The following is a 23,099-nucleotide window of genomic DNA, read 5'->3' on the forward strand; positions in this document are numbered from 1 at the left end:
GTGGCAGCATCATGTTATGAGTATGCTTGTCACCGGCAGGGACTTGAGATCAAAATAAAAAGTAAAGGAGCAAAGCCGAGGGAAACCCGCCTGTCTTCTGAAAACCTAACCCTGGGATAAAGGTACATTTTTCGGCAGAACAATTAGACACATTTTTATGCCAAAGACACACCAGAATGACTCGATGTGTTGTGTTCCTGAATTGTCCAGTCTTGCAATGTTGGTCGAATCTTATTCAAAATTATTCACAGCTGTAATGGCTGCCAAAGGTGCTTCCACCAAGTATTAACTCGGGTGTGAAGACATGCAATCAATACATCCTCCATTTGTATTTTGGAGTAACTTGTAATATTTTCTATAACTTTTCTTTCACTCAAAATGTAAAATAGGTTGTGTAGATAGATAGGGAAACAATACAATTTAGTCCCTTTTTTAGATTGAATTTTAAGGCAGCAGCATGTGAAGACATGCAAGGGGTGTGAGGAATTTCATTAGCGACTGTACATTGTTGTTCACTAGCTCTGTAGCGCAACTATTTATTTAGTAGAACATGGAATACTGGAATTCTAACATCAATTGGTAATAAAACATGGACTGGATTTTTCACAACAGTGTCTGTATGAGAGACAGATGATATAAACTTGAATATATTATTATCAGTCAAAAAACTATCAATACCCCCTCCATATTTACAAATCACACTGTACTTTCACTTTCAATATTAAATCAGCAATCGGAATATGAAGGTAAGACCATTGATGTAAATAATCATTAGGACATAAATCACCAGGACATTTTAAAAGTTTGATAAGTTTGGTTATTTATCCCAATAAAACCACCTCTTTCTAGGATGATCTTTCGATGGATAAGACATAGATGGTGCCATAAAAGTTCCATTTAAGTTGGATCCCAGAGATCACAAATACAGGTTAGAAACTTTGAGCACACAAAGTAATTTGCGTTAGTATATTTCTGCCAGGGCCTTATGCTTAAGGTGCTCCTCCAGACATCTGATAGCAATGGGGTCCGTGTCAAACTTGTTGGCAAAGAGGTGGTGCTGCTGCAGCATCCACTGCAGGTCTCCGGCCCCATATACACACATCACTTTAACATAGATACCCCTTTATACCACGGCCACTTCACCAGCCTGGCAAGGGCGTGCATGTCCGTCATGTCTAACTTGGGGCGCATGGAGCCGGGCACGCCAGGAAGCCTCTGGATGGTGGCCCACAGGAACTAATCAGGACTCCAAGTCTCATTATCCCACTGAATAAGAGCCAACACCTTGCTGTCCTCCAGCACAGCACGACAAAGCCCCTATTCACCACAATGTATGCCCCACCTGACAAGATGGGTATACCAAAGGGCAGAGGAGCTTTGTTCTGCTCTGTTCTTTGAAGTTTGCCATCAACAACCTGATGCACTTTCTTCCTTCTTCTTACCTCTGGGCCTGCCCTCCGACTCCATGCTGTTGTCCCCCGCCAGCACCAAGAGGCTGCGCACCATCTCCAGGTTGGTCTTGATGGGGAAGTCCTGGCCACAGAGGTTAATGAAATACTTCCAGTGTGAACTAGCCCTGTACAGATCACTTATACAGTTGATGTCAGCCTGGACATGGCTCCAGCTCGCATACACCACACTGACCGGATGGCTGGCCAGGAACACATTTTCAAAGCAGGATGTGATGGCTATGATGGAAGCAAGGAAGGACGCTTTGGCCTTTATATCCACGTGGACGCAGTAAAAGTTTTGGGGGCGTAGATGGCTCTAAGCAGCCTCTCAAAGTTCTCAACCTTGTGGTGGACAACCAGCGAGAAGGCCAGGGGGAAGAATTCTTCCTCACAACTCAGTGGGAACTCAAGTAACTTGCGCATAGACCTGAACCTCTGATAGTCCTGGGTCAGCTCCAGGTAGTGCTCATCTGGGACCCACGTGCTGTTGAGGAAGCTGCGTGAAATGGACAGGACCTTAGCCGGCTCGATGACCATCTTGTTGCCTTGCAGGTTGGCGCTGCAGTCACTGTCATCCTGCGGGATGTGATCGGCGTCCCAAATAACTGCTTCACAGAGTTCAAGTAACAGACACATCTCAACATCAACTGTTCAGAGGAGACTGCGTGAATCAGGCCTTCATGGTCGAATTGCTGCAACAACAAAAAACACTACTAAAGGACACCAATAAGAAGAAGAGACGATGCTTGGGCCAAGAAACACAAGCAATGGACATGAGATTAGTGGAAATCTGTCCTTTGGTCTGATGAGTCCAAATTTGAGATTTTTGGTTCCAACCAACATTTATCTGAGTAGGTGTAGTAGGTGAACAAATGCTCTCTGCATGTGGTTCCCACCGTGAAGCATGGAGAAGGAGGTGTGATGGTGCTTTGCTGGTTACACTGTCAGTGAATGATGTAGAATAAGGCACAGTTAACCAGCATGGCTACCACAGCATTCTGCAGGGATACAGCATTCTGCAGCGATACGCTATCCCACCTGGTTTGCGCTTAGTTGGACAATAATTTGTTTTTCAACAGGACAATGACCGAACACACCTCAAGGCTGTGTACGGGCTATTTGACCACGAAGGAGAGTGTTGGAGTGCTGCATCAGATTACCTGTCCTCCACAATCATCCGACCTCAACCCAATTGAAATGGTTTGGGATGAGTTGGACGGCAGAGTGAAGGAAAGGCAGCCAACAAGTGCTCAGCATATGTGGGAACTCCTTCAAGACTGTTGGAAAAACATTCCAGGTAAAGCTGGTTGAGAGAATGCCAGGGAATGTGCAAAGCTGTCATCAAGGCAAAGGGTGATTACTTTGAAGAAATATATGTTGATTTGTTTAACACTTTTTTTGTTACAACATGATTCCATATGTGTTATTTCATAGTTTTGATGTCTTGACTATTATTATACAATGTAGAAAATAGTAACATAAATAAAAACCTTTGAATGAGGTGTGTCCAAACTTTTGACTGGTTCTGTATGTTTAACATCACAACATAGTTGAAAGATATATGTCGTGTAGAAATCCATATCTCGAAACAAGTGGGAGTGGAGTTGCTGGGTGGGGCATAGAATGACGGTCAAGGCTAAAAGTTAAAAATTAAGTCAAAATAAACTAAACAAAAAAGTATGTTTAAATGACACTGAGGGCAACGCTGTTACATCCCATGCCTGTTTGCCTGAGGCCGCACAGGTGCGTGTACATGTAACAGTGTTGCTTCTGTCCCTCTCCTCGCTCCAATATGGGCTCGAACCAGGGACCCTCTGAACACAACAACTGCATCCCACAAAGTACGGCTCCACAAAAGCCGTGGCACTCGCAGAGCAAGGGAAACAACTACTTCAAGGTCTCAGAGCAAATTACGTCACTAATTGAAACGCTATTAGCGCTCACCCCATTAACTCGCAAGCCATTTCGCACCGGTTACATACACATGCATATACACACCCTCGCATTCAAAAGCACACGTGCACACACACAGACACACACGTCTCCCCCATTTTTATCATTGGAACATTATATAAAAACGATGCAACGGTGTGCTTTAGGACCATGTGGATGCCTCCGAGAGGTTGGGTAGACTGGAGTTTTTAACCGACTGGATTAAAAATATATACAAATAATGACCCCTCCCCCCACACACACACACTTCTAAAACCAAAATTTCGCCCCTGATCAAACGTACACAGTTGGCCTTGCTGTTTTGATATTTGTTGTCCTGTGAGGGGAGCTTGCGAGGGTTGGGAGCTTGGGCAAGTGTCCGATAGGTCGCTGGTTCGGGTCCTTTTTTCGACTTGTTGGGAGATCTGTCGACGTGCCCTTGGGCAGGACGTTGACGCTGGATGCTTCTGTGGGTCACTCTTGGAGGGAGTCTGTTAGATGACTGAATGTAATGTAAATGTTGAGCGGCTTCACTGAAGGTTGATTGTATGTTTTAATTCATTAAAAACCTCAAAAGAACAGACGATGACTCTTCTGTTTCACCACTAACGCAACCCTGTCTGCGTCACACCAAATGAGGAGCATCACAAACTCCCCCCGACCTTCCAAATCTGTTCCATTTCTTTTATGCCTGCTGCGTTTTTAGCATTATGGCATTAGTGAAAACCTTGCTTCTACATTGCTTGCTGTTTGTGGTTTTAGGCTGGGTTTCTGTATAGCACTTTGTGACATCGGCTGATGTAAAAAAAGGGCTTTATAACTCGATTGATTCTCAGGGCAGACCTGGTTGTATGTTTGAGTCACGTCGAGGACAATTGTAGCATTTTAGCTAACCCTTTTCTTAACCTGATTATATTAACCTGCCACGTTAATTCTCCTCACCTGCTACTAAAAATAACATTTGCTGGTAAAAAAAAAAACCCGCCGACCTGCTCTGAGAACAGTCTTGGTTTCCCTGTCCAAACTCCAGTCCAGTTGGTGGCGGTGATGCACCTTAAAGTTGGTTGCCAACCGCCATATAAAATCCCCAGAAGAAGAATCGACCACAATCACAACTTCAAATAGGCTAGCTAGGTACTTGGCCAAATCGGAAACGGGGTTAAAGATAAGTATATCAAGCTAACTTAGCATAGATAAGAGAACTGTTTTGTCATTTTCGGCGTTCAGCATTAAAGGGCGAACTGTGGTCCTTGCGCTGAGTAGGAATCATCTCTGTTGCTAGTTATCAGTGGTTAGCTTGCTAGCTGTCTTTCGAGGTCATTCTCGGCAGTGTGTATTGTTAGATAACGGTACAGAAATATATTTTTTGAGACACTGCATAGGCTTGACTAGGTAGCTCGCCAACTAGTTACACAGCCCGCTAACATTTTAGCTAGCAAACTAACGTTAACTGAAAGCCGTCCCCAGTTGGAAAGAAGGAGACATGAAGAGTCTTCCGTATTTCTCCCGAGGGGAAGTCGTTCGAGGATTCGGACGAGGAAGCAAAGAGCTAGGGATTCCCACAGGTAACGACGTAGCTAACGTCCACATTAAAGTGATAGCTATCACCCAATATGTTTGTCTTAACGGTATGCTTCGATGGCATGTCGTTAGTTAACAAAATGTTTTGTTTATGATTGTGTGTTAACGTTACGCTTCACCGGCATAACGTTAACACTGCTGCTAGCAACATACGCGTTAGCCAACATTGGTTTGCGTTGTGTCAAGTGCTAGTTAACGTTAGTACTTTTAGCTAGGAATCTAGCTAATGTAGTATTTTAGCTTCATTTTGATTTGACTGAAGTAGGATTCCCAACAGTAAAACGTTTGCTCGACAGCCGGGCTAACGTTAGCTGGCTGCAATGTCTGTGTCGCAAGCTACCGGTTACATAACTAGCTAACGTTAGTTAGCCTGCCATTCTTACCACACCGCTCGCAAAGCGATAAATGTACTTATGTTATTCAATCATTGCAACCACACTGCTCTTGTGCGTGGCCAGTCGCGGGGCAAGTCCGGCCTCTCCCATCTCCTCATTGGTGTTTAGGCGCATATACATGGGTGATAGAAAGAACTGACATCCACACTCATGTCGGTTGTAGTAATGCGCTGTATAAAGTCCAAATACGTTTTTTTTAAAGATACCCGAGGAAGGAGGAGAGATGACGAGAAACTAATTATTTTTACCGTTTTATCTGGATTAATTGTTGGACCTTGTGCATTTCAGGTAACAACCCAATGTTTATATCCCAGGACTAATTAGCTAGCAACAGCAAGCTAAATTGCCATAAATGTTTAATGCTTTTCGACCTGTCCCCAAATGAATGTAGTTGGTTCAGAGTTTGTTTTGATATCTCAACCTGTGTGTCCTGATTGCTATTATGGGTGAACAAAATCAATGTGCGTGTGATGGCCCGGTTTGGTCAGCATGTTAGTTCATTGACTGTATATAAACCAGAAAAACATTGAGTGGGCTGTCTCGCTGAAACAATGAAACCAAAGTCCATGCTTGAGTTACCCTACCGAGCTAAGTTATAACGTTATTGTTTTACTAGCTAGTGGTGGACTTGCCCGAAAGATATTTGACATGTTATATGTACAACGCACATTTGCTCGCTAACGTTATTTACTGTAGCCACAAACGCTAACTACTGAAGCTGTTTTGATTGACCCATAGTTACAACAAAGATTTGTAGCACATATTTGGATATTTAAGTTACATGCTGACCAGACCCTGCACAAATTGATTTTGTTCACCCACACCAGACGCGACCATGACACGAATGTCGAAATATCAAAACAAACTCTGAACCAATTAATTAATTTGGGGACAGGTCAAAAATCATTAAACATTTATGGCAATTTAGCTAGCTAGCTTGCTGTTGCTAGTTAATTTGTCCAGGGATTTAAACATTGGTTTGTTATTTTACCTGAAATGCACAACTCTGACAATTAATCCACAGATAAAATGGTAAACTAAATTTGTCTCGTCATCTCCTCCTTCCTTCAGGCTTCTTTTTCTTCTTTGGACTTTTATATGGAGGTTGGCAACCAACTTTATAACATTACTACAACCGACTGGAGTGTGGACCAGGTTTTGCAGCGCGTTGAGCTTCACAAGTAGAACACAGACGCTCGTGAGCAGTGTGGGTGCAATGATTGAATAACACTTATTTTGCCACGCGAGCGGTGTGGACCACATGTTATGGAACGCCAACTGTGTGAAGTGCTTGTGTGCTATAACTCAATTCGCCTTTGCACTCCTAAACAATACCTTTTTTTTGTACTTTAGCAAAGGGTAAAGTCAACAAACCTTATTCCACTCTGTTATACCACAGATGGAACAATGAGAGATATTTCACCGGATGTATAAATGTGAAGCATTCAGTTGTCTTTTCCACTCAGTACCAAATATGGTAGTTAGCAGAAGCCTAGTGGCCAGCAGTGGAAGAAGATGGAACAAGATAATTTACTCAAAGATTAAACATTTCATTACAGTTTTCTGTTCCCAAAACTACAATCTGTTACAGACAGTGAACTAAGTTGACAGGAGCGTAAAAAACAAAATACACAGAATATAAATTGACAAATAAATAAACAAAAACTTGTTTCTCACAAGTGTAGCATAGATTGAGTGAAATGAAATGGCGGGAGACAGCGCATTCTAGTCATAGTCATGCCTTGTGCATCTGAGTCACAATCCCCATATTCTTGGACTGTGGTATCTCCCGGCCTCCTCAGTGGATTAGTCCAGAGAGGGGCACAAATCAGACTGGTGTCTCGTGTGCCATGAAAATAATCTATTTGTGACTGTGCAACCTAAAAAAAAATACTGTTTTCAATATAGCCCCCTTTTGGCATACAGTATTTCATATAAGCCACCCAGACCTTATGAAAGTTGCACAGTATACCCTTAATAAATCAAATCTAGTGATGCATAATTTGACATTTCTGCCATCCATTGTAGCATTTGTGGGAGGATAACCAACCTTGCAATTAATGGCAATGCATTTTTTAGCAGCTATCTTCTGATAAGTCTCCAGTATCAACATTCTCTGACTCCTGTCATCATCTGATCCTGTTAAGACATGGGTGTAGTTTTGTGTACTGCTATACACCATGACAGTGTAGCGCTGTTTATACCGTGTCAGTGTGAAAAGTTATATTGCTATACTGACTCTAATAAAAACTCACATTGCACTGTCAAATGTCAGAATATCGGTCTTCAATCATTTGGCTGCTGGTTTCATCATTTGATTCAGGTGTAGTGTGATTGAGGCTAATTGTATTAGTCACACGTGCCAAATACAACAGGTGTAGACCATACAGTGAAATGCTTACTTATGAGCTGTCATGTCTTTGGCTATGCCGGATTAAGTGAAATGACATGCTATTCTATTAAATAATTTTTGTGCGGGGGCACCGGTGTAGCAGCAGGGGTGCAATGCAAATAGTCTGGATGGCCAAAATAATAGCTGAGGTTAGTGAGCTAGCTATTTTGCTTACGTTGGCCAATTTTTGACTAGCTGTAATGGTACATCAACTGGTGAAAGCTAGTCAAGTTAATTTACTTATGTTGAAACAGGGCAAAAAGGCAATAAAACATTTACATACAACAGCTGTTTGATGCTGCTACCTAACAGATGGCTAGAGCTGAACTGGCTGTGGTAGCTGCCATCTTGTGGATGTCTCCGCTGCCCACACACACCCAGCCATAGTAGATTCCTGATTGATTGATTTTTTTATTTTTTATTTTTTTACAAGATAAGTTTAATGCTAGCTAGCAACTTACCTTGGCTTCTACTGCATTTGCGTAACAGGCAGGCTCCTTGTGGAGTGCAATGAGAGGCAGGTGGTTAGAGCGTTGGTCTAGTTAAATAAAGGTGTAAAAAAAAAAAAGTTGGCAAAATCAGTGTCTAAAAATACTGATTTCCGATTGTTATGAAAACTTGAAATCGGCCCTAATTAATCGGCCATTCCGATCAATCGGTCGACCTCTAGATGGTAGGCTAACCCGTTTCTCTTGTATGTGACCGTAGCCAGTACAGCTGTTGAACACGTTGATTTGTTTTCAATGTCATTCATGGAAGCCAAAAGGGATTCTGCTTCCAACATGAAATATGATAAAAGCGTCCTTACAAGGTTAGGCAGAAATGCATTTGATGGAATGCGATTACTTGGTCAATAAGAATACTGTCAAGTTAAGACTATTGCTGGTGAAGTCAACCTTACCCTTTTCAGACAAATATGGAAATACCTTTTGTTGTCCTTTTTATTGAGTGGGTTAGTGATCAAATGGACACTCACTGCAGACACATCGGATTGATTGACTTAAATGTCCTTTTAATGTCTCTTCTGATCAGCCAACTTCCCAGACTCCGTGGTGGAGCACCTCCCTGGCGACATCAGCACAGGGATCTACTATGGCTGGGCATGCGTGGGCAGCGGAGACATCCACAAGATGGTGATGAGCATCGGCTGGAACCCCTACTACAAAAACACCAAGAAATCCATGGCAAGTGCAGCTTGCCCACCCATATAGTATATATACAATTATTTCAGCCTATATACACTGAGTATACACAACATTAGGAACACCTTCCTAATATTGAGTTTCACCCCCTTTTGCCCTCAGAACAGCCTCAATTAGTTTTGGCATGGACTCTACAAGGTGTTGGACACTTCAGATTGTCATACTACCTTATACCATACTACCTTGTACGGTATTATCCCGGTATGATGTCATACTACCTTATCTGGTATTATCCTGGTATGATGTCATACTACCTTATCTGGTATTATCCTGGTATATGTTATACCCATCTCAACACACATTGCCATAGGGTTGTCACTAGTTAACCCAGCCACAAAGTTCAAATTGGCTAGCTTTTTAGACATAATTTAAGGTTAGGGTTAACAGTGTGGTGTTGGTTAGGTTTAAAATACATTTTCAATAGATATTGTAGAAATGAGCAGGGTTTAGCCATAATTATGGCGGTGGTTTTGTTAACTAGTGATGACCCTGCCATAGACATTTTAGCGGAAGTAGTGCCGTGACTATGGCTTGTGACAACCCTATGTCAATACATAGGTTTGTGGACATTGGCTTAAGATGACACTCACTGCGTTGGGGAATAAAAAGTAGCTTTATCTTTCAACCAGTGCACACATTGATTGCAGGTATTTGTTTAAAAAGTGCAAACATTTTCATTTATTATCATACCGCCGGTATTTCAAATATGATCGTATACCTGCCCAACCCGAGTGTAAACATTCTTATTTGACTTGTATTGTTAGTGTGTTTTGTGGTGGATATGAAGACTGATTTCTGAAGGGAATCAGACTTGGTGGTAGTGTTGACTGCTTTGTTTTCCTTAGTATGTATGTTTATTGGGACTTGTAGTGGTCACGTGCTGATGGTTATTGATTCAGATGTTTATTAGTTGATGTCTATTGCAGGAGACTCATGTGATACACACATTTAAGGAAGATTTCTATGGACAGATCCTCAGTGTAGTCATGGTGGGCTACATCCGTCCAGAGAGGAGCTATGACTCGCTTGGTAAGAGTGAGTACTGGTGTACGTGTGTGAGATACAGTACCAGTCAAAAGTTTGGACACACCACCTCATTCAAGGGGTTTTCTTTATTTTTACTGTTTTCTACATTGTAGAATAATAGTGAAGACATCAAAACTATGAAATAACACATTAAATCATGTAGTAACCAAAAGTGTTATTTGAGATTCTTCAAAGTAGCCACCCTTTGCCTTGATGACAGCTTTGCACACTCTTGACATTCTCTCAACGAGCTTCGTGAGGTAGTCACCTGGAATGCTTTTCCAGCAGTCTTGAAGGAGTTCGCATATATACTGAGCACTTGTTGGCTCCATTTCCTTCACTCTGCGGTCAAACTCATCCCAATCCATATCAATTGGGTTGAGGTCGGGTGATTGTGGAGGCCAGGTCATCTGATGCAGCACTCCATCACTCTCCTTCTTGGTCAAATAGCCCTTACACAGCCTGTAGGTGTTGGGTCATTGTCCTGTTGAAAAACAAATGATAGTCCCACTAAGCGTAAACCAGATGGGATGGCGTATCTCTGCAGAATGCGGTGGTAGCCATGCTGGTTAAGTGTGCCTTGAATTCTAAATAAATCACTGACGGTGTCACCAGCAAAGCACCATCACACCTCCATGCTTCATGGTGGGAACCACACATGCAGAGATCATCCATTCACCTACTCTGTGAACCAAAAATCTAAAATTTGGTCTCATCAAATACTCATGTTTCTTGGCCCTTGCAAGTCTTCTTATTGGTGTCCTGTAGTCGTGGTTTCTTTGTAGCAATTCGAACAATGAAGGCCTGATTCACGCAGTCTCCTTTGAACAGTTGATGTTGAGATGTGTCTGTTACTTGAACTCTGAAGCATTTATTTGGGCTGCAATTTGAGGTTGGTACCTCTGCCACAGAGGATAAGTTCATTAGAGTTAACTCTTCCTTCCCTGTGGGGGTCCTCATGAGAGCCACTCATAGTGCTTTTATTTTTATTTAACCTTTATTTAACTAGGCAAGTCAGTGCTTGATGGTTTTTGCAACTGCACTTGAAGAAACTTTCAAAGTGCTTGAAATATTCCGCATTGACTGACCTTTGTCTTAAAGTAAGGATGGACTGTGGTTTCTCTTTGCTTATTTGAGCAGTTCTTGCCATAATATGGACATGGTCTTTTACCAAATAGGGCTTCGGTATACCAACCCTACCACAACACAACTGCTTGGCTCAAACACATTTAGAAGGAAAGCAATTCCACAAATTAACTTTTACAAGGCACACCTGTTTAATTGAAATGCGTTTTAGGTGACTACCTCATGAAGCTGGTTGAGAGAATGTCAAGAGTGTGCAAAGCTGTCATCACTTTGAAGAATATCAAATATATTTTGATTTGTTTAACACTTTTTTTAGTTACTACATTATTCCTTATGTGTTATTTCATAGTTTTTATGTCTTCACTATTATTCTACAATGTAGAAAATAGTCAAAATAAAGAAATTCTTGAATGAGTAGGTGTCCAAACTTTTGACTGGTATTGTATATATCTATATCACACACACACACATTCTCACACACTTTCCCCCATCCATGTACACACTGCAATCCTCAGAGACCTAAGGCAACACATTCTCACCTGTCTCTGTTTTTTGCAGATGCCCTCATAGCAGCAATCAACCATGACATTGAGGAGGCCAAGAGAAACCTGGAGCTCCCAGAACACCTCAAACTCAAAGAGGACAACTTCTTTAGAGCCACCGCCAGCACGTCCATGACAACATCCAACAAGATCATGAACGGCCACTGACTTCTGAACAACTAATGGGCTCTCCTGTCTTTGCTCTGCTCTGTCTTTCTCTCTGTAATCACTACCACACCAATGGCCAATATGCTACTTATTCAGTCCTCTGTAGAGATTTTGTTTTGAGGATCAAGTTTTCGTATCTGAAGCTACATTTAGACCATGGTCGTGTTCATTAGGGCACAATACCAAAAACCATTACAAACTTTTTCCAATGGAGAACAAGTTTCTTTGTCGGACAAGTTTGGTGCCTAATGAACACGCACGTTATCTTGCATTAACTGGGTCATCTCCAGGACGTGAATGTGATCTTTGTGTGTTGAGGGGGAACAAATTGTCTCTCGTCACAAGCCCTGTACCATCAAACCACTGCTAATAGAAATGAATGGTCATTTTGTATTGGTTTAGAATTGGAGTTTAGTCTCAGCTTTGCCGTCAAAATGTATTCATCCTTTTCATATTCAGATGTATTAAAAATGTCTGCCTTGAAGCAGAGAAGTCCTCAACGTACACTGCATGTAATCTAGGCTAAATAATTGCATTATACACTTCGCTGAATTCAAGTGCTTTATTTTATTTGATGTACAGTATGGCTAGTTTTTATATATTACTGTTTTCGTAGACCAAACCTGTGAATGAGAGTATCTATTCCCTGTCCCTACCACCTCAGATTTTGAGCTACATGGTTGGAGAAAATGTCAATGTAGCTTCAGCTTTCTGATGTCCTTCATTTGTATAGTTCCTCATTGGTCAAATCCAGCATTTTACCTCCCCACAAATGAGGGACATTTTATTTAAGTTTTGTGAGGGAGAAAATAACCAAATGGCCCCACTTAAGTGTCTGAAAGTTTCAACAATGTAGTTTTTACTGACTTAACCATGTTTGGACCCTAATTCCACTGAGATGAGCAATGATATGGTACAAGAGGAGTAAGTCCAGGCCTCTGATTCTCTACAGATGCATGTTTTTTTTTCTCTTTGTCATTTTCTCAGAGGACAGAGGAGTGTTGAGAGCATACATATGTAGTGCTTTATAGCTGCTGTAAATAGCCTAGTTGTTAAAAATTGAGTTCATGTGATTTGAGATGTACTGTATTTAAGAGTCTCTAATATTGGTAGAGGAAAAAACATGGCTATTCATAATATATTACTGTTTTCGTAGACCGACTCTGGAAATAAGAGACTATATTCCTCTCAAAGAAATCCTGGCCTTTTTATTGCAGCTGACCTTAAATTCCCTTTCATGCAGAAAATGTACTGTATGTCGTAAGCAGTTGATAGATGCATATGTAAATCGATACAATGTCATATTGAACGCTATGCAAATGGCTGAAATAAGCATCTCGCCGAGCACCTAAAAGTCCTTAGGGAAGGTTTCTGGTTAGAATAGTGACTCGGAGCACCAGTTGTAGAAGAGGGGACTAATTATTGTGTTCCCCAGACCTATACGCCTGACTAGTTGGCAGTACTGTGCCTTAATACCACATTCACACACATATTGTCACAGCCCAACATATACATACATTTTCTCACAAACAAACTCAGCAGAATCTGTGCTAATTGAAACCCAGGGCACCCCATTGTCGGACTAATCTGACTTTCCCTATCATCAGTTTGTTGTGGACAAACACCAGGGAAGAGGATTGGTGAAACATGGCTTCTACTGCATGTATTATCTTAGCATCCAACCATGTAAAGATATTATAAGCAGTTATTCCATTAAACCAGTATACTTTTATCTTGTAACGTTAGCTATCACCATACTACTGTAGTAATACATACAGTAAGCAAACACAACTCAAGAAGGGACATTTTGTTTGTCTCTGTTTTTCCCAGCTCCAGTTTTCAGCCTGTAATGGCATTACTCTGAAGGCCAAGGTCTGGTTAATGAGGTCAGTGTACTCTGTGGTAATTGTATAAACAATACAAACCTCCCCAGACCATGAAGCAGCTTGTTTTGTAGCTTGTGTTTTGATCATTGTGCCCTTTATATACGTACTGGTCAGAGATGTTCTATAAATCAGTGTAGCTCGAAGCTCTCATTGAACTATCCAAAAACATGGCTCATATTTCTGATCAAGTAGCCTATGCATTAGTGTTGGATTAGGTAACTACTCCTCGAAGGCATCTGGTAGTAATAGTGTTGTAGGGTTGCTCTCCAGTTTGGCACCGAACCACCACCCTCAGCCAACATATGATCTCATCACTAAACAAGGAAAACATTTAGCTCAGTTGAGACTGCTTAGTAGAATCAGACAGTGTCATGGACCAGTGTCACCTGATTCTTCTCCACTTTTGTTCTTCCATTTGTATTCTGCTTTTGTTTGTTCCTTTATAAAGTGTGTGATGGCAGAATGTTAATTGTTCCCAAAATGTGTTTTAGCTGGATAGGCCTCCTTGTAAATCATTCAAATTCTTTCCAAGTAACTCTTGGTTTTTCCAGACCTCCAGTACAAACTATTCTTTGTTATTTCAACTGTGAAGGCATACAGATTTGACAGTTCTTTTGTACGTAACAAAATCAGACCATGCAATGCTGTAATTGTTGACGAAGTAACATGTCCTGAGTTATAGTTTTGAATTAAAAAAAATATGACAAAGCGTAACTGTGTATTTGTGTCATCACAGTTAACCATGGGTCTGTGTTCAGGGACCCATTGTGTGTGTTGGGCTCATTTTCAGAACCTTGCTGTATGATCCTGCTTGAAGTTTTATGGCTCTATTCAATCTATAAAGCTGAAGCGATGCGGCTGGAATAGAGCCCTTTATCTTATTAAACGTACAAAAATGCATGTCTCGTCTCACCCTCACGTTGCTCAAATTCGATCAGCTTTCAGAGCTATTGTATATTTTATGGTGGGGTAGGACTTTTCTGATTCATTGGAAACTGGGTTGTTGCAAGTAGTTTCTTTCCAGGAATTACATTACATACATTGTTATTGAATATGGTTCCTTCAAATGCATAAAATATCACAACACAAGTAAATGTCTGGTTACATATGTGGCCTCGGAGGGCCATGAGACAACACACTGTATGTTTGGGATAGCCTACTCTGTCAAAAACAAGGGACAAGAAGTATCAAAGCTGTGTCTGAAAATGTTATTATCCATCAAATACTTGTTTTCTTAGTCCTTGTCTCCTCAATTCCTCTGAAAGCTCTTTGGAGGAGGTCTCAGGGAGAGGCTGGATTTTCTCATCCAATGCACTTTGGCCCGATTCCAACCCGAGTGAAGTGTGTATCAATGGAATGTTAATCCCTTCATGCACTTTTCTCTCTGTGTATTCTGACCTTGAATTTAAGCATGAGAAAATCATGCTATTCACCTGCTTATTATTGTGGGTGGAGATTGAATAAATGGAGGTGTGTTACAGCTACGCCGTATTCTGTCTGACTTTGACTTAATTCCACCAATTCCGTGAGGAAACCATGAATAAGGTCTAGTGAACCTACCGGTTCCAAGTGGAAAAAGCATCTACTTAATTTTTTTTCGATATAAATAACAGCATTCTCCAGGCACTGTAATTTACAAATTGATAGGTGCTATTGATAAGAGCTAGATAAATGAATAATCCGTTTGGATAAAGGAATTGTGAAACGTGAAACCAGTCAGACAACCAATTTAAGCATATCAACTTTCCCATGTTTCACATATTAAAGTTTATATGCTGTGCCATTATGCAGAATAACAATTGTACTGCCTTTTAACTTGCAGGCGGGGGCACTCAAATGTCTTAATTATAGGTAACCCCAAATTTCTCTGTTTCCTATTTCTATCATGTTAAATACCCCAATCAGTATTGACTGTTAGTAGGCCAAATAACATATTCAACTGCCAATTTACTGTACGTTCCCTTTAGTTGGTATATAGTCTACATTTTTATATTTTATTATTTTCCCCTAACCCTACCACCCCTTCCCCAATTGGAGTAAATGAATGTACAACAATGGAATAGCCTACATTATCATTCTATTTCATTACATTGTTTCGTTTACCTTACTTTTCTTCCTCTGTAAGCGTTGTCACAGCAAGTATGTTGTTGTTGCTGAGGATCATTAGTAACAATTGATAATATTTTTAAGAAGAGGTTATGGAGTGGAGCTCAGACCAAGGCGTAACAGTTTGAACTTGACACATGGCACAATGCTTGGCTGTGTCATCACCCAGTTCCATAGTTAGTGCAGGTAACAGACAAGGGTTTAGTCTACTAATGTACACTATTCTCCCTATTATAATTATATGTACACTAATCTTCCAACATTACAATGGGTTAAATAACTGAATGTGGCAATTTTCAGAATTCATCAATATATTTCATATGGAAAGACTCTCCAAACTATTTTTTTTGATTCATACATACTTTCCTAACCCTAAAATTTGCCAAAAATATTCTACAAAATCAGATAAATTTTTTAAATCTACCAGTTGGTGTTAAAATGTGTCTTTTATTGAACCCATTCTCTTACTGAACCCTTTCTTGATTGATTCTAGTCTGTGGACAAAATTCTAATTTAAGTTACACCGTATTTAAAGGGATGGTTTAAGATAAATGTATTGAAAACCCTATTGAATAACTTCACAGGAAAATATGTTGGCCAGCAAGTGGGAGGGTTTTCAGTGGTTGAATGACATTTATACAACACGCAACCAAGCTTGTTATACCTACCCGTAAGGTAAGTCTGAATACCAACTACTGAGAATGAAGCAAGGTTTTATCAGCTAGTAAAGTTTTCAGCCACAGCCCATGTGTTATGTTGAAGTGACCCAACTGAAATGCCTCAGTACATTTTGTGTGTGTGTTAATCATTCATGACAATGACTCAGCAGAATTCCAGAAAACATTCTCACAGTAACTCCAACTTTATTCAAGTAAACATTGATTCACCTCAACAAAGAGAAAATGATCTTTCTGATTATTATAAATCAACACTACTGTTTCACATGCATGGGATCCAAAAACTCAGGGAGATTAAGTATTTTAATGAGCTCCAATTCTATAATCAAAATAAGTTACATAAAAATATTTTCACCTCTATCTTACTGTCCCTTTAGCAGTGCATGAGTGAAACTGGATGAATCTCTCAGTGATGCAATCAGCCTCTGTCTCATTCGTCTCGCAATATTGATTACAAAGTGCTTGGACTTCAATAGTGAACTAAAATGACAAACTAACCCTTAGAAGTCCAAATAAAAACTCTAAAATGTCAAACCAACCTGCAAGTCTAAAATACAATGCACTATTTAAGAAATTCCCTCAAAGACCCTCATATTAAGCCCTACTACTGTGCCAAATATTTAGATCTTCACTATCGAGGTCAGGAAACATTTTAGAGGTGTTTGTGTGTAAACATCTTGGGATACATCACTACTACAGAAGGTAATAAATATTGTATAAAAGTAGTGGGCACGCCTGAGGGTTTCTGGTTGTGTTTACATTCCTCTTTATCTGAAGGAATAGCTCTCGTCGTCATAATCCATCTCAATGTCCTCGTCTTCCTCCAGGAGTCCATACTTAAACTTCCGATACACTGTACCATCCGGACCCATATACACAATATCTTCATCATCGTCATCTTCTTCCTCCTCATCATCCTCAACGATGCGGTCACTGTAGTCGCCAATGGAGGAAGCAGGGTCTAAGTCTGACCCAGCCCAGCCTCCATTGGCGCCCAGCTTCTTGTAACCATTGGCCTTCGTCTGGGGTAAACCAGCACCCGCTTTGGAGCGCAAGTGGAGGAACAGGAAGACAGCGGCACCCACGGCCGACACCAGGAGCACGATGGCCAGGATGAAGACCTTGAGATGTCCCTCTGGCAACTCCTCGATGCCCAGGAACACAAAGTTCACCCCAAAGACGCACTCCACTGGGGATGACACAGTGGGAGGTAAAGGGTCAAGGTTAGGGGTAAGTGAATAGTCACCACAGAAAGTATAGTGCTTTGATATTTATGTTGTAACTTGCAATCATACATTTTTTTGCCAAGAGCACATTTGTATGCAATATACAACCACACAATACAGCATGGCTTAGACTTAGAGTCCAATTCAATCAAACCTGCATTGTGGTATTTAACCAGTAGCTCGCTTTCACATGGTCAAATAAACCATGGGAAAGTGCGAAGGGGGGCTTCGCTTACTTTGTGATGCCCGGCAGTCACAACACTCTCGGGGGAGGGGGCTGCCGTCGTGTCTGGTCTCGTTGCCGCAACAGGACAGACAGCGGCCGTCGTCAGCTAGGAGCTGGCTGGCTGGGCACACAGTGCAGTTCCACTGTCCAGGACCCTTACAGTCCAGACAGGACGGATCACACTTCTCACACTGTGGATCCAAGCCCTGGGAATACACATACATGCACAGATGATCAGACTGGGATGTTGAATATACCCAGTTATTGGGATAATTCCTGATTTTTAGCACCAGAACTGGAGAAGGAGGCCGTAGAGGGAGTTACCCAAATAGCTGAAGCAGCATAAAGTCCTACGAGACAGGGAGAGTCACATATCCCTCCAAAAAACCTGAAGCCCTCGAAGCACGACTTACAGAACAGGGCTCCCTCATCTGCAAACAGAGAACAGAGGGAGGAACTCAACATTGTCATACTTACTAAGAAGTCAGTAGTACAGCATTCAACATGGCACACCCTTTGTAATGCTACATTTAGTGAAAAACAGGATTTCTGTGCCACAAATTCAACATACTCACCACCTTTTGTGGACGATCAAATGACCTTCCTACTCAACAAAGTCAATGCTGCTCGGCTCACATTACCATCACTACATCCTAGTACCTTTCAAGTCTGAGCTTTTACTAGATTTCAGTAATATCCATGCAAACCAGTGCAGCAGTTGATATTGCTATTCAGGTGATGCAAGTAAAGTGAGTTGATCTTTGCTACTTGTGTCTCTAGGTTGTGTCTCTCCCTTATTGCAGGTTGACCGCAAGTTCCATTTGGCCTTTACCTTCGCAGGTCTTGCAGGTGGGGTGGCACTTGCGGCAGATTTTGGCTCTGGTGTCAGGGAAGTAGTTTGCGGGGCACGTCTGGAGGCATTGGCCCGACTGCTTCAGGTAGAGGTACCCATCACGACAGTTCAGGCAGTCCCCACTGCCCCTATCCCTGCACTTGCTACACGACGGGTCACACCGGTCACAAGTCCAGGTGATGGTATTACCGAAGTGACTTACAGAAAGGGAGAGACGTAAACAACTTGTGACAGTTCATCACAAATGGTGAAGATGCCTGTTTCTGCTCTACTGCCAACTCCTTTTCCCACAAAAAAGCAGAAACAGACTGGCACCCAGGGTTAAACTTGTCTGTAACTTATAAGTGATGATTGGCTCTTCAGACTTCACTGATGTGTGTGCGTCTCCTACCTGTCACCACAGGTCTCGACACAGCTACGTCCCTGTTTGAACAGGCTGGGTTTACACGCTGCACACTGGACACTGTGGCGTCCCACACACGACACACAGCTGAAGTGACATCGCTCGCACACACGCTCGTCCCCATCACCATAGAAACCCACCGGACACTCATTCACACAGGTGTTGTCTGACGACCACAGAAAAAACAACACGGTTAGAGGAAGAACACACATCATATCATCTAACCACAGAACAACTTGGTCATGTTCATTACGAACAAAACCATAAGAAAACAGACAGAAACAGGGAGAGACTACTTGGACTTGGTCCAATAAGAAACGCACATTTTCATTAATTGTAAGTCAGTGCTGACGGGTGACTCACTGAGCAGGAAGGTCTGCGGGTTGCAGCTGAGACAGTGCTCCTTGGTGGGCCCTGAGCAGCGGTGGCAGAGGGGGTGGCAGGTCTGGCAGTCGCCCTCCTCATCTTTGTAGGAGCGCAGGGAGCACTGGCTGTAGAAGACACAGTGGCCACTGGAGTCCTTTCGCATGTTGGGCCCACAGCTGAGGCAGGACGAGGGCTCGGGACCTGAGCAGGTGTGACACGACCTGTCGCAGTCTGAGAGACAGACGTCACATCTGTTAGACACAGCCTATCCGTTTGACACAGCCTATCCGTTTGACACAGCACTATCACTTCACAAAATAAATGTCTCCTATGGTAGGTCATGAGACGATCCAAATATGGTAAAATGAGTTGTGTGTATAATCCCAGTACCCTGGCACTCGAAGGTGGCTACGTTGTGGTAAGTGTCTGAGGGACACTGGGACAGGCACTCCCCGTTGTAGCGCACGGCCGCGGGGTGCCTGCACATATCACAGTCGTCTGAGTCAGGCCCGTCACACGACGCGCAGTCAGTGTGACAACGCACACACTCCTTCTGCTCCTCACTGGGGAAGAAGCCCTCTGGGCAGTCATCTACACACTGGTCCTTATGTAGGAAGTAGTACTCCTCACACTCTGGTGCAGAGACACAGGAAGAGAGAGAATACTAAACACAGATATAAAATTATTCCTATTGGTACACTTAATATGGCCGCCATATTGAATGTCATGATTTTTTTATGGCTGAATAGAGGAGATTAGAAAGAAAGTGGATCTTTTCGTACTGTGGCTGACGTCCCCGCCACCCCCTTTTACCCTGACCCCTCCACTTCTGCTCCCCGTGCAACAGTCTTACCCTTACACAGGCCATCCTGGCTACACTCTATGCAGTCAGGTGGACAGCGTAGACACTCTCGCTCATTGGGGTAGTGCCCTTCGGGACAGTGCCCTCTGCAAGAGTGCTCCAGGAGCAAGTACTGGGTCTCACAGCTCAGGCAGTGGGTGGCGTTCCCTAGGCAGGAGGCACACTCTGGGGCACAGGGCTGGCACTCGCCCCCCTTAGGGTAACCCCTGCACATAGGACAGGAGGGGAGAGGTGAAGGGGATTTTACGGAACTGAACATGACTGCAAGTGGGGAGAAATTATTCTGATCACATAATACAACAACAAAAAAAGACACCTACAGCATTCTAGTTGGAGCGTGTGTGTAAGAGTGTTCTGTGTGTGTATATGCATATGTGGAGGTCACATATCAGTTTCAGGGGGAAGGGATGGAAAAATGGGGAAAGATTGATGAGTAGATCTGACCTCTGGCACTCGGGAACACATTGGTCGCCCTGCAGGTAGAGGTGTGTGTGTCCAGTCCGGCACCTCTGGCACTGATGGGCATCCTGGCACAGAACACAGCCTGGCAGACAGTCGTCACAGTGGCCAGACGTGGAATTGCCGAAAGTACCAGACGGGCACTTTGCCACACACGCCTGGTGGGCCATCAGAAAGCGCTCTACAGAGCCAGACAAGCATGCAGGTGTCACCGTACACCACGTTTTGAATATTCTTCAATAAAGTCTAGTATTTTCTAAATGGAAAGTGTCACGCTTCACCTTCACAATGGAAGCACACCATAAAACTACAGTAAAGATGACTTAAGAATGACTAAAACAGGTGAAAGCAGATCAATTACACAAGCAAACTCTGGCAACTACTCCAGGCCGAGGATAGAGGAGAACACAGCACTCAGATACTAAATACCATGCACTCAACTCTTACCTGTGTCACAGGTGTTACACTGTTCCCTCCCAGAGCCTGTGCATGTCTTACAGCTGGAGTGGCACTGCTCACATTCCCCCTGACCTGAGCAAATATTTATTCAAATAGTGAGACTATATTGCACTAGACAACCTTGGCAGGGACCAGATTTGGCCCACCTGTTGCACACCCCTGAACTTATATGAAATGTTAGTTAAGTAAGTATGAAGGTCAGATGAGGCCTTACTGTTGAGGAAATGTTTGTCAGGGCAGGAAGCGGAGTGGTTGTCCATACACTCTCCGTCCTTCAGAGTGAAGTCATCCTCACATGAGTCACAGTCGTCATAGTTGGGCCCGCCGCACGTACGACACATCCGATGACATGGTTCGCATTCCTGACTCTCCTCGTCGACAAAGAAACCCTCCTTACACTGCTCCACACACTCTCCGTCTGGAGACACACACACTCGTTTAATAATCAACGACATAAAGTGTGTGTTGTACCAACTGACTCAGTGGCACAACCCAGAGTTGAAATATCAACTGAATGAAAGGTCCTACCTGAAACATAGAAGCCGTCCTCACACCAGTAGCACTGGGACTGATCACAGTTGGCACAGTGGCTGTCTTCACACTTGGCACATGTCATGGTATCAATAACACTGTAGGTCCTGTCTGGGCAGCTCGTGTGGCAATCAGGCCCGAACCTCCACAAAGACAGAGAGGTGAGCCACAGCACAATATCTCTACAGGCTGCAGTGGAACTGTAAGAAATGAACTTACTGATAGTACTCCTTTGCACAGGTGACACATTGCTTGGGGTTTTCTGTATGGAGGAAAGGATTGGTGTCAATCATTCATCCAAAAGTCAGTTTCACTGTCCATCTCATTCCTCACCCTGGCAGTTACTGGGTGCATCTCAATAATGTGGTGGATTCCACTATCAGTCTTCTCTTCATAATCTGCACTGAGCCGAAAACATTAGGCAATATGGTGGATAAGAAACTTCCTGTGAATCTGCTCTCACCTGTCCAGTTTTTCACATCAGTGAATGTGAAGGCAAGAAGACGAAGAGAGGAAGCCACTCCACACGATTAAGACATAACCAACAGCTATCATTTGAAAGGTTCCCTTTTCATGCCAGCAGATGGCAGCCTAGCATCAGACCAGGCTGTCGCCACTCCTACACCTATCTGCCCACTGTGGGGATGAATGGGATCCACTTGAACATATCAATGCAGCCTAATCCAATCCAAACTATTCTTTCCACATTTCATATGCGGAGTTCACCAAGGTCAAACTAATCACAACCAGCTCAGCCCACAGATATCACAATAAAAGCAGAGACCCCTTTATGAGTTAATCTGTCTCAGGACTGTTGCAATTTAAAGGAGTGTGACTAGATGGGGACATGTAAGAACAGGGCGTACAGTCATATTTACTGACCCTAACCAAGACTGTTAATGATAACCACTAACCAAAACCATCCAACCTAATTCCCCTCCCAATCATCAGAGTTGTCCAGGAAACGCCTATCCCTGTCATCCCCTCAGCTCTCAGCAGCCAAAACATCCCAGGGGGAAAGACAGGAGCAACAAAAGCTCATTCTTCAGCTGTGCCCCATGGGGCATTCCTGGGAGACTCTTCCCCCAGCGCAGCACCACGCAGCTACACGGCTAGGCTAGCCCAGCCCAGCCCTCCCAGCACCCACAAGCCTCTACCTGCGAGAACAATTACTAAGAGAAAGAGCAGAGGGGAGAGACAGAGAGAGAAAGATAGGAGAGCAAAGAGCCGGAAATCAGGCCTTCAGGCCCTGACTATTTCACATCATTGG

At 42.8% G+C, this 23,099-nt stretch overlaps 2 protein-coding genes and 1 pseudogene across 3 annotated transcripts; 1 reads left to right on the forward strand and 2 right to left on the reverse strand.

Annotated features, from left to right (window-relative positions):
• Nucleotides 1-578: 578 nt before the first annotated feature.
• Nucleotides 579-2,087, reverse strand: LOC135539872 (beta-1,3-galactosyl-O-glycosyl-glycoprotein beta-1,6-N-acetylglucosaminyltransferase-like; annotated as a pseudogene).
• Nucleotides 2,088-4,452: 2,365 nt separating this feature from the next.
• On the forward strand, nt 4,453-14,370 carry rfk (riboflavin kinase). Of its 2 annotated transcripts, none has more exons than XM_064957598.1 (4): nt 4,453-4,948; nt 8,784-8,935; nt 9,880-9,988; nt 11,624-14,370. In XM_064957598.1, exons 1-4 carry the CDS (start codon nt 4,867-4,869, stop codon nt 11,773-11,775), a joined length of 495 nt encoding a protein of 164 aa, XP_064813670.1. In that variant the 5' UTR covers nt 4,453-4,866; the 3' UTR covers nt 11,776-14,370. The 2 variants fall into 2 exon arrangements, with proteins under 2 accessions (XP_064813670.1, XP_064813753.1); XM_064957681.1 differs by having other exon boundaries at nt 4,454-4,948; nt 9,880-9,982.
• A 2,228-nt stretch (nt 14,371-16,598) lies between these two features.
• On the reverse strand, nt 16,599-21,914 carry LOC135540705 (proprotein convertase subtilisin/kexin type 5-like). Its single transcript, XM_064967254.1, has 12 exons — nt 21,827-21,914; nt 21,513-21,716; nt 21,287-21,370; nt 20,825-21,020; nt 20,372-20,586; nt 19,909-20,151; nt 19,516-19,749; nt 19,141-19,318; nt 18,729-18,985; nt 18,221-18,327; nt 17,907-18,102; nt 16,599-17,633 (listed from the first exon to the last, which is right to left on the reverse strand). The coding sequence occupies exons 1-12, from the start codon at nt 21,912-21,914 to the stop codon at nt 17,212-17,214; spliced, it is 2,424 nt and encodes an 807-aa protein (XP_064823326.1). The 3' UTR covers nt 16,599-17,211.
• Between the last annotated feature and the right edge of the window lie 1,185 nt (nt 21,915-23,099).

This window comes from Oncorhynchus masou, chromosome 1 (assembly GCF_036934945.1).
Source record: "Oncorhynchus masou masou isolate Uvic2021 chromosome 1, UVic_Omas_1.1, whole genome shotgun sequence".
NCBI lineage: Eukaryota > Metazoa > Chordata > Actinopteri > Salmoniformes > Salmonidae > Oncorhynchus > Oncorhynchus masou.

Coding starts and splice junctions, on each gene's coding strand:
- rfk (XM_064957598.1), top strand. CDS start 4,867: ATGAAGAGTCTTCCGTATTTCTCCCGAGGGGAAGTCGTTCGAGGATTC. Junction 4,949..8,783: donor AGAGCTAGGGATTCCCACAG/GTAACGACGTAG, acceptor TCTTCTGATCAG/CCAACTTCCCAGACTCCGTG. Junction 8,936..9,879: donor AAAACACCAAGAAATCCATG/GCAAGTGCAGCT, acceptor TGTCTATTGCAG/GAGACTCATGTGATACACAC.
- LOC135540705 (XM_064967254.1), bottom strand. CDS start 21,914: ATGACATGTGCCAAGTGTGAAGACAGCCACTGTGCCAACTGTGATCAG. Junction 21,371..21,512: donor TGACAAACATTTCCTCAACA/GTAAGGCCTCAT, acceptor ATATTTGCTCAG/GTCAGGGGGAATGTGAGCAG. Junction 21,021..21,286: donor GTGTAACACCTGTGACACAG/GTAAGAGTTGAG, acceptor CTGGCTCTGTAG/AGCGCTTTCTGATGGCCCAC.